The sequence below is a fragment of the Semicossyphus pulcher genome, unplaced genomic scaffold (assembly GCF_022749685.1).
Source record: "Semicossyphus pulcher isolate SPU_LCO1_2020_fin unplaced genomic scaffold, fSemPul1.0.p SCAF_6, whole genome shotgun sequence".
NCBI lineage: Eukaryota > Metazoa > Chordata > Actinopteri > Labriformes > Labridae > Semicossyphus > Semicossyphus pulcher.
The window spans coordinates 9,282,383-9,294,037 of NW_027211737.1; the positions used below are offsets into that span (position 1 = coordinate 9,282,383).

The 11,655-nt window shown below is 38.3% G+C and overlaps 1 protein-coding gene across 1 annotated transcript; it reads left to right on the forward strand.

The window, feature by feature from the left end:
• Positions 1-2,204: 2,204 nt before the first annotated feature.
• On the forward strand, positions 2,205-9,239 carry LOC138610326 (flavin reductase (NADPH)-like). The gene is made up of 5 exons (XM_069683064.1): positions 2,205-2,229; positions 5,310-5,453; positions 6,499-6,700; positions 7,368-7,532; positions 7,793-9,239. The coding sequence occupies exons 1-5, from the start codon at positions 2,221-2,223 to the stop codon at positions 7,948-7,950; spliced, it is 678 nt and encodes a 225-aa protein (XP_069539165.1). The 5' UTR covers positions 2,205-2,220; the 3' UTR covers positions 7,951-9,239.
• The last annotated feature ends 2,416 nt before the right edge of the window (positions 9,240-11,655 follow it).

Sequence of the window (11,655 nt, forward strand, 5' to 3'; positions counted from 1 at the left end):
GACTGTTCCTGTTCAAAGCAACAAACAATCATCAACCCAGCAAACAGTGATTCAAATTTGCAAATAAAGTACATTTAGGTCACTTTTCCAGTAGATTAAATGTGTGTATCAAAGTGTACATGACTTTTTGGAGTCACAAATGACACATTTTCAGGTTCCCTATTCTCCTCACCCATCTTTGCATACCTCAGCTACAGTCTTGACCTCGAAGGCACCTACTCTTTCACGGATTGGAAAGTTAAGCGTGCTTCTTCAGAGCTGAAGCCGAAGAACATTCAACCTTGTGCCCTTTTAATCTCGTTACCTGCTGGTTCTCCACTAACCTTTTGCGACTGGCCTCAATCCTGCAGCAGTGAGCTGTTTTGGGTCTGAATTCTACGAAGGCTTAAATGAAGCAATGAAAGAAACCAGGTTGATGGAAATATCTTCTCATCCTGAAGCTATTTAAAGCAAATAGAAACAAATCTGACATGGAAACTGCACTTTTAACCATCATCTGTTGTTTTAGGCAACAAAAATGATTGAAGTTACCGTTTAGAATTAAAACCCAGAAGAAGAAGACTTCATCAACAAGGTTTTTTTACCCACATCAAAGGTCTAAGCAGAAAGGGTGTTGCATGCTGTCAGCTTGCTTGCCAATATTGTTTTTGAAGCTATATATATAAGATGTCACATAAGTTGACTTAAATATATGCAGGCCAGTCAGTGAACATTCTTTATTAAACATCTTATCAGACTTGGACTATGAGGCTTACCACGCTTTAAAAGTGGACTAAAATAGAAGACTACTGGACCAGGTCTGAAACATGTTAGACTTATGGTTTCTCTATCTGCTACTTTTTGGTTCAATTAAAGGTTATTTAACAGCTGTAGAGTTTTTAAAAAGTTACTCTGCTATGACATCTTTAATATCAGGTGTTTACTTACGTGGTCACCTCCTCTATCCAGTCACCAGTTCCCAAGTTGTTAGGCTGTCAGTTTTCAGATTCAATGCGTGTTCAAACAGCCATTTGCTTTGTTTCATCCTCCACAAGTCCACCAGGATCAGGGCAAAGACTGCAGGATGTCAATCAGATTGGTCATTGCAGGTGGATGAATGACAGCAGCACCCAGTAACTCACCACAAAGGCTTCATGTACTGTAAAAGCAACTCCCGCAGCCTGTGCTGAAGCAGGTTTAGTCTTTCGTCCCTCTGTGTGATCGCATAATCAAGGCACCAACCCACAAGTGGATTACTTGAGCTAATGACTTGATGCGACCAGACTGCTCTTTATATAGGAAAATGGCAAAGTGCAGACGTAAACATAGCTGGCAAGAGGGAGGCCAGCATCAGTTTTGGGTCTTGTTTTTGGAGTTATTTTTGATTACATGTGCTTTTTTTAGAGTCCAGGATTAAGTGGGCATGTGCAGTCAGGTGTGTTTGTGTTGGACCAAGACTTAAAACATCTTTCAACAGGAACTGGTGACTTCTTTCCAATAAAATTTCACCTAATTATGATGCCAATGAGGGCACCTCCATGATTTAATGCAGCAATGAAATGATGTTACTGGTTGTTTATGGCAGACTGGAAGCACATCCCAGCCTAAAAAAACAGTAATAGTGCCCTATATATCATGGCCCCTTAAAATATATTTCCTTTAGTGTAACAGCTATAAAAAAATATTATCTTTTTTGATTAGTCCAACAAGCTAAACAAAATAACATTACATATATGACCCGTACAGGTGACGTATGAAACACAGTAGGCCCATACCTTTGAACGGTAGTAGTAGAGAGATATCCCGTAAAAAAAAAGAAGAAGAAAGAAATCAGTTATTTCGAGTAAAGTTTGTTATTGTATCAAAAACTAGGACATTTATGTGAAACATCGAGAAGTGGGGGAAAAAATGCATACGAGTAGCTGTAAGCCGCAAATACTTATTAAGCTAGCTAATTTTTAATGTCTGCCTTATCATTTATAGTTAGCTAGCTAAATGCTTACATTAGCGAGGTACTTATTTACATTAAAATATACGTTTTAAGAAGTAGTTTTTGTAACTATACCGCTTTTACCTGTAAGGGATGTGAGTTCTCCCACTGTGTAAGATCAACAATAATTTTAAATCCGTAAAAATATGCTGAACTCATAACTTTTGAAAACCGTTGCATTACAAACGCACCTGAACTATACCGCTCTTGAACACCCCCTCACTGATCATTCAAACGTATGGCGAACACAGATGGCGGAGGTGAGTTATCTAATGTTTGGCCACAAGTTTAGCTAGCGACATCTGACAGGTAAAGCGAGCCATGCTGTCTTGTATGTGGGCAATATTTAACGCTTGCTGTGATGTTTTTAAGTAATGTGGAACAAACCAGTCGCCACCTTTGTCGTGCTATATTATGACTTGAATACCTTTTAAAAGGGGGCAAACACAAAACACAGCTACCTGGTTAGTTAGGGCCCTTAAATGTCAATATGCGACTTGTACACTCATCTCATCTGCTAATTACCCTATTTAAACCGATCCTTTCTAATGCAACAGTCCGGAAATAAATCCTATTTTTAGGAGGATTAGAATATTGAAAGATGAAACAGTTAAAGGAAGCTTTTAATTTGAGTTTATAATCTTAATGGAGCCTGTATTTTGTCTTATTTTCATGTTGATCATCCTGTAGGAACAACTGTGGGCTCTTGTTATCAACAGACCATATAATTATGCAACACTAGTTGGAAAGAAACTGTACTTCCTGAGTTTCTGATCTGATAAGGAAACAGAGATTGTATGTCATCTTAAGAGACGAATGTGTATGTTGGTCCTCATATTATAGGACTCTTGAAAACTGTAAGAACAAGTGATTTAATCTTCCAATCTGTAATGTTTGGTAGTGTGACTGTCAGTTGTTAACAGTAAAGCTCATTAAATGACAGAAAGTCGTATTCACTGAATGAAAGACCTTGTATGCTCTTTTCAAACACTGCTAACTTACTTTCCACACTGTTGGTTTATATAACCAAAAGTATCAGCGGGTCGTGTTTGAGTTCTCTTTATTTTGATGACTCTTGAACTATTATTAAAAATATATGTAAGAACACTTTTGTAATTTACTGCACAATCAGAGATAGAGTTAGAAAAGAGCTTGAACCTTGTGTCCAGGGTTTTTAAAAGACAAAATAGACATATTTATACAGTGTGACAACCTTTTATTCCATGCTGCCAAGCCTTCATATTAATTTGAAGGACTTCACAGTACAGGCCGTGCCTCAGGGACTCATTAAAACAACAGTAAAACACAAAATAGGAATATTCCTTGAACCAGTTGAAGGTCTCATATGTGTTTTCCTCCCTTTTTCTGAAAACTTGTCCATTAAGCACAAGAGCAAAAGCACCAGGTTGTAGTTTAGTACGAGGTGACTGTTGACCCTTTGTTAAATTAGATGTTAGTAAGGTTCAGTGTAGTATTTATCCTTAATCCTAACTATATAACCATTTCACTCATTTAACAAGACCATGCTATGGTACGGTATAAAAGTAGTTTATTTGAAATATGCTAAATGGTAAAGTGGGATGAGAGGGGGTCGAAGTAGTGTGGGATGAAAGGGGGTTGAATCGGGGCGAGTTAGCTGGAGCCGCCAGGAACCCAGGAGCCAGGGTGAGAGTCAGGGTGGGGGCACCTCTCGACGTGCTTTCTGATTTAGCTTCCCCAGTGGTTCCTGTGTTGACGTAGGAGAGAGGAGAGGACTGGGGTTTGAGGGGAAGGGTTTTCAGAGCTGAGACAAACAGGAGAGAAGGCAGCCTTATATGTGTACGCACAGTTAATTGCATTAGGGAGGCACAGGTGTGAGAGCTAACGAGACACAGGTGATGGAGTTAGTGCGGGAGGCGTGATCCTGTTCCTGAACCTTTTATAATACCTATATATAGCAAAATTATTTCTCTATGTTAATGTGTTTGACAGGTGTTTAAGAATTGTGATGAAAATTATCTTTGTCGTTGACCATTTAAACATTTTAGAGAACCTTTAAACATTTCTATTGTATTAAAATAGTGTGTTGGATGTTGACATATTCATGTTTGCCTGAGGGGCTGAGGGGGATCACTGTCCCATCATGTCCCGAATGGTATTAAACACATTATGTTTAGTGAGTTTACTTTGTATTCTAGCCTAAATATAATACTTACTATACAGTATGCACCTTGGTGTCATGTGCATGGGGAAATTAAAACTCACCTGGAAGAAAATATGAATGCCTATAGTACTGTTTAAATGCATGATAGTAGTGGACTTCAGTCTCTTATGGCCGAAACTACAAACAACAAACACTTAAAAAATGATCCTGAAGAAATGTTTTTACTTCTTTGACTTATTAACCTGTTTTATCACAGTAAAAAGTCACTTCCCGACCGTATTAAAGATAAATAACGAGGAGAAAAAGGTCAAATCAGATTTAAAAAATGTATCAAAACATATATTTCTCTCTTGGATTCAGAGCTTCTTCTATGCTGTAACAACTTCCAAGAAATGCGTATTAGAAAAATTACAAAAGTCTTAAACAACATCATTTAAAAGTCAGTATCTGTAATCAGTCAACAGTATCTGTTGAACATCTTCAGAGAGCGTCTGGTGAATGAGCCGATTATCCTCCACTGATGCAGAAATAATCCCTTCGGCTCAGTTTGGACACCACAAAGAGCCGCCATGTTTTTTATTCTTGTGAGAGCTTTTTCTTCCCTTAATTTAGCATTTAAAATCATTTAGTTATGGACAGTTTTAAGCTTTGTGTAATGAAACATACAGGTAATAAAAACCTTTCGATCTTTTTGAGAGAGCAGAAAAAAAGTATGTTTTCAGGCTCTTAAATGTTTTATTTAATTTCAAATTAATTATCCTTTAAGTGTGGACTGTTAAAGTTATTTAAAGACATCATTGTCAACTTATACAGAGCATTTTCCTCCGAGCAACTGATTTTATTAAAATAAAACCTAATGAGAACATTACTGGATATTAAAAATAGCTTTTAAAGCAGCCACTGCTTTAATCATGTGTTGCTACTTGCACACGCTTAAGTCTCTCTAAGCATTTCTGTTGGATCTGTGACTAATGTTTGAACAAGGATTCAGTGTGGTGTTCATCTACAGCAGTCTGTCAGATGATGAACCTAAATATCACAGATAAGACCTCTTTATTGCACCGTAATAATCATTTTATACACTTGGACTTGTGAAACAGGAAGGAGAACTTTCCAGCGTTTCGTTTGTCAGTTCATTCAGCACACTTTCGTTTATCTGCCCTCACTGAGATCAGTGTGTGTGTGCGTGTGTGTCAGATTCTGAGGATGAAGATCGCCGTGCTGGGAGCCACTGGGCAGACTGGACAGTATCTGGTTAACCAGGCGCTGCAGCAGGGACACACGGTCACCGCCATCGTCAGGAACCCGGGGAAGCTCACCGTGCATCACGAGAACCTCAAGGTAAAACAACACCGAGTTTGTGTTTGCTGTGGGGTGGGCTCAAAGTTCAGTCAGATCACATGGTAAATGTTTTTAATGTGTGTGCTGAGGGGTGAAACTTTAAGTGGCGGACATGTTTCTGAACACTAGCTTCAAATAAAATTGTGAGTTTAGCATCTGGGTGTAAAACTGTGCTCACAGCAGTGCTGATAATGAAGACTAAAACGCTGCATCAATAAGCCCGATGTTGTTCCATGTTTGTGTTTCTGTGGAAAGATCTGATGAAAGACCAAAACCAACAATGAATGTTACTAACATGTATGACCTGATTTATCCTATTCCTCTGTGCCATAGAGCTCCATTGTAGTTAAAGATATTAAAAAGTACAATAAACAGTGGCTCTGTGCAGCTTCAAGTCAATACCCCATATAAAATCCTGCCGCTTCACTGTCTCGAAAAATGTCTTTTTGCAGTGCTGTTGTATTGAACTGCAGAGATTGTACAGGTGTACCTAATGAAGTGGCCGCTGAGTGTATGTTATATATATATATATATATACTGTATATCTGTTCAATTGAGAATGAAGTGCCCAGAGTTTTTTATGAAAATGACGTAGCCTTTAAAAAGATTGATATTAATGTCCAAAGGTTTGAAAGACTTAAACAGAAAGCGAGACATTAGGGCTGAGTGTCTGTGCATTGACAGACAGACTGACGCGTAGTTTATTTTGGTGTAATCATGAGTTTTGTTTACAACAACAGAAAAATAGAAGAAAACCAGTGGACTCCTTTCACACTACTTTACTTGGGGCGGCGGTTTAGCTCAGCGGTTTGATCGCATCTCCGATAAATAGAGGCTACAGTCCTCTGTGGTGGCCCCAGGCTCGACTCCCTACCTCAGCCCATTGCTGGGTGTCATCCCTGCTCTCTCTTCCCCTGTTTCTGACACTACCCACTGTCCTCTAGAAAAAAAGGCACAAAAAGGGCAAAACACGACTTTACTTGTGGAGGAAATTGTAGTTCTTTAAATGAATGCATTTAATTTTTTGCCCGTCTTGCCTCTTCAGGTTGTCGAGGCTGACATTTTCTCAGCAGACAGCCTGAAGCCTCACTTCAAAGGACAGGATGTGATCATGTCCTGCCTCGGCTTCCCGGCCTCCATCTTCTCGGCGGTGACGGGCTACTCCCTGTCCATGAACAGTATGATCAGCGCCATGAGAGAGGTTCGGGTTAACAGGATCATCACCATGACCTCCTGGTACACTGACCGTAAGTGCAGCTCACAGGACAATTTGATGGTAAAAATATCCACCTGGTTGTTGTGAAACTCTCTTATATTTGGGATGATCTGCAGGTAGTTTTGTGTCAGTATACTGTAATGTAATAATTCACCTTCTCAAAATAACTTTTATACTGCTTATCCAAATCATTTGTGAACATGGCTCAGAAGTCGATCAAATGTATAGAAAGAAACCTTCAGTTTTCTTGTTTTTAAGTTTTATCCTGTTCTCTATAGTTTGATAGACTTTGAAAAGAAATAATGTTACATCTCATAGGTCCTTGACTTACTTCCCAGTTATAAATCCTCCCTGATAGACATCAAAGTTATCTTGAAAGACAAAATCTTCTGTCTTCAAATGAACAGAGACGACTCATTTTTAAGTTCTCCAAAGTAATCCTGTGATCTTTAGAAAACAAAAACTCTTTCCCATTGATAAATGATCTGGTTAAGAAATCTGCCTTTTTTGTTTAAATATTGAGATAAATTAACTTCTCATCACGACAAAACAAGCTCTGTTATTTCGAGATTGAAAAGAAACTTACAAGCTTGTTTCTTCTTCGCTTCAAATTCCTGAAAACATCACTTTACTTTACCGGCTGTGTAAGTTAAGTGTCTAAATCTTATTGAATTTTTTCCTATTCATCTTTTTCTTAGCTAACTCTGGAGCGCAGTCATCTTATCTCATCCGTTTCCTCCTGCTGCCGATGATCCGAAGCATCCTCACCAACATGCATGAGATGGAGCAGTTTCTGCAGAAGGTCGAGGACATCAACTGGACTGTGGTTCGCCCACCTGGTCTCAAGAACCTGTCCGCCTCAGGTAAAAGCACGCAAAGACACGCATCAGTCAGCCAGAAGGAGAAACAAACGTCAGTTAAGTTTAGCTGCAGAACTCCTCTTGCCTCAGGATCCATTTTTACATAGTTCACGGTTATCAGCATGTGCTCTCATCACTTCACGCACAGAATGAATGAGTCTCATTTTTTCGTTAATGCTGTTCCTTCCCTAGAAGTTTGAGTTTAATGAGCAATGGAAATGGCCGTCAATGCCTCTGACTCGTTCTCTTTGTGTTCTCTCAAGCTCAAGAGTTTCTGACGCACGAGGGATACTTCGTGCCTGACAACAGCGGTAATGCTGTGGGCACCGCGGTTGGGAGAGGAGACGTGGCTCGCTTCATGCTCTCTCTGCTCAACAGCAACGCCTGGGTCAAGAAGGGAGTCGCCATCACCACCAAATGAGGAAGAAGAGGAGAGAAAGGGCCAGTTCACAGTACAGAAAAACTACATCCACTCACCAATCAGGCAGACATTTTCAAGGTTTAGATATTTTTAGATTTCAGATCTATGTTTTTTTTAAATGAAGGATGAAAGGTAACATGAAAGAGGTCTAATATAGTGGCCATCACATAGAGAACTATCTCTGCAGCTGCCTTGTTCTACAGAGCTTTTCAGTGTCTTTAAGCTCATTAAGCTCATCATTGTTATTCACTCTTACTGCTATAGCTGCTGTTTCATTGACAAAAGTCTGATAAATACACTGTACACTACATATAAAGCACTAAAGAGCAGACACAGTTAGCATTTAGCCGCTAATGAGCCACTTATTTCCCTCAGGGGTTGGTTCATATCAGATTTATTTTTCCAGAAACACAACAAAACGTGATGCTTTGATGGATGCTTAGGTCGCTATATATCTGCTATCAATGTATCTGCCAAAGCAGTTTAAAACTGGTGTTGGTAATATGTCAAAGTTTACAGCTTAAGTGGGCAAAAAACTGTAAAATCTCCTTTCTGTCACCGTGTTTCCATAACTCTGGATATTCCCACCATCAAACTGCTTTCACTTAAAGAAAGAGTCGCTAGGAAAGCTGCTTGGTTGTGTGTTCTGTAAGTTATGAAGCCTCTCAGGTACATCGCTTGTGAAAAATATGTTTTTAAATTGCTGTTAACACCACAAACAACATTTAGCTAACCCCAGTTATATTAGGGCGACAGCAGAAATAACATGAGTGGATATGTTGAACCTGAGACAAATAAAGCCAAAACTATCTTCATGGAAAGATATAACAAGAGCTAAGAATAAAAAAGTGCTCTTTTTAATTTGAGTGAACTGGCCCTTTAAAACTCTACTGCCGGATATAATGACAAATAATGATGTACCTGCCTTATATAAACTAATCTGTGTAATGAATGTCTTTTTATTGTTTAACATGTCGTTCATTCAAGTATACCATCTAATTATGTTTGTGAAACATGAATGCACAGTGCATTTACACTTGTGGTTGTAGTGCATGATTTCAGCCACATGGGGGCAGTGTTGAGCCATATCTGAGAACTGTAAGAAAAGTCAACTGGATGAATAGTCCTTGTACTTTTATACTAACTTCCAATTTAATATCTGAGAAAGAATAATTAAATAATAATGAATAATAAAAGAAAAAAATATGTTGCACCATATATTCTCATGAGCACTTTATATTCCTCAATGCACTGTATCAGTCCTGTGAAATAAACATTGAATGAAATCAGTGGATTGTGAAAAGTGTAATTTACCTTACATGTCGAACTATTTTGCATCTGGTTATTTGTGCACACAAGAAGATTTTAAATAACAGTTACTAAACTACCATTTTTATTCCCATTGCAGAATTGTCCAGTGTTTAAAAAGCAAATTGGCGGGCGCTGGTTTAGCTCAGTTGTTAGAGCATGTGCCCCATATACAGAGGCGACAGTCCTCGTCGCATTGATCGCAGGTTGGACTACCAGTCTGTCAATCATTTGGTGCAGGTCGTCCCACACTCTCTACTCCCAACATTTCCTGTCTATCTTCTGCTGTCCTGTCAATTAAAGGCAAAAAGCCCCAAAAATAATCTTTAAAAAAAAAAAAGAAAAGCAAATTGGCACACTTTTCCTATGATAAGTTAGTTTTTCATGTCTGCAGCACTTCAGGCCACACCCAAAAACTGCAACATAAAAACAGGTGTTTGGTTTCATCCGTGACAGGTATCATGTCTGGCTTGTTTTTATTCCAGTAATCGCGAGTGCAACATGTTTAGAGGTATGTGAACAGACCAGAGAAAAATCCAGACTGAATTGTGTCTTTATTGTGAATAAAATGAGGACGTAAGGGTGATTATTGTCGTCATTCACTGGTTGATAATCATTTTTGCAATCAGAAGGGTGATTTTCTAAAAGCAGCCTTTTATTAGCCTTTCAAACATTATAAATCTAATGTGAAGTAAAGCCTTATATTTATATTCTATATAATGGCTTTTTATAGACGCAAGTCTATCTTTATATACAGATAGTTCTGTATCAAATCATAACCATCTTGGATCAATTTGGCCGTGCTGGTGTTACTAAACTAGACGATAAAGTCTGTTATTATTAATGAAAAGAGTTGTGTTAGCAAGTCATAATCTGAATTGAGCCTGGTATTGTTTGAAAGTGTTGAAGAAAACTCAGAAGTAACTCTAATAAATTAGTGAGTAAATCTGAATTAGTACTTGTAATTTGGCAACTTATGGATGTAATGTGATGGATGCACGTAACATCTGGGGCATGGGACGAGATAATATAGGTTATTGAATTGACTGAAAACATAGAGAGAGAGAGAAAGCAGCCTTTCTTTGTAAATCTAATAATTTTCAGTCCTTAAGTTGCTGCTTTTAGAGCTACAGAAAATTTTTAATTAATCACAGAAAAAGAAGGGAAACTGAAATGTGTGTCAGAGGTCATGTCAGACAGGTTTCCTTCCAACCAGTGGAAAGGTTAAGATCCGTGATGACATGATGTACCAGATGAATATGAGCAGATTTCTTATCATCAACACACTCTGATATCAGGAAGCCCGTAGTGAGTTAACAACAAATAGCCTAAGCCTGTACAAACATGTTAAATATTCAAACAATGCTGCAGGATAAGATGTGTTAGATATATTTTGATTACCTCAGGCTGAACTCAAAGGGATTCGCATCAGGGCCATTGGTGACGCTGCTGCTCTGAAATGAGGAGCAACACAACCAGTTGTCCAAGAATGCATCTGATTATGTCAGTGTAAATGAGGAATACAGGACTAGAGCAGAAACACATGCCAAACAAATTGGCAAAATCTGCAGTGATGTGGGGCAAAACGACACACACAGTAAATTCATCTGAAATAATAATTAATAATGGTAAAGAGCTTTCTCAGGCCAAGACACACTGCAAATACATGCATTTAGGCACTTGTCAATGAAGTTTACTTGTTTTCTCCATGTTTGCTTTTAGCTGTTGCCTCTGGCTTGTTACACATACTGCCTGTAATTATGCATTGTCCCGCTGGCTATCCATTTTCTTAATTAACCCTTGTCTAACTGGATGTTTTATGGTAATGAGGGTGTCAATAATTAATGTGTTAAACTAAAGCCTGCAGGTTTTATTTTTGAACACCGAGTTTTGTCCAAATACAAAGAAATTGGTGATGAGCGCCTCGCTAAATAATCATTTTTTGAGGGCACACGAAGCATTTAGCTCAACATTTTCTGACTGTTGAATTTAATAATTAAAACACATTTAATCTTAATTTACATTGTTTACTACTCCTGCATTTTATGTGCCAAGTTCAATATCCTCCCCACCCTAACTCCAAAAAGAAGTTTGGATTCGATTATGTGAAAGTTGAGAATGAAATGCTAACCTTTGAAATCCTAATATAATGATTGACAATTAAATAATCACAAAGAATTTTAACAACTGTTTTCTCGTTATATGTTGTACATAACACTAACAGGCTGCATCTATGCTAGCAGCCACATGATACCCCTTTCCCACCAAATTTACCCGCTTATAAATGCTGATTGTCTCTTTTCCCATTGCCAGTGGAGTACACTTCTTTCGGTCTTTTCTTTAAGCTAAAAGCTAACCATAGAAAATAAGCTAACATTAGCATGCTATCAAGCTGCT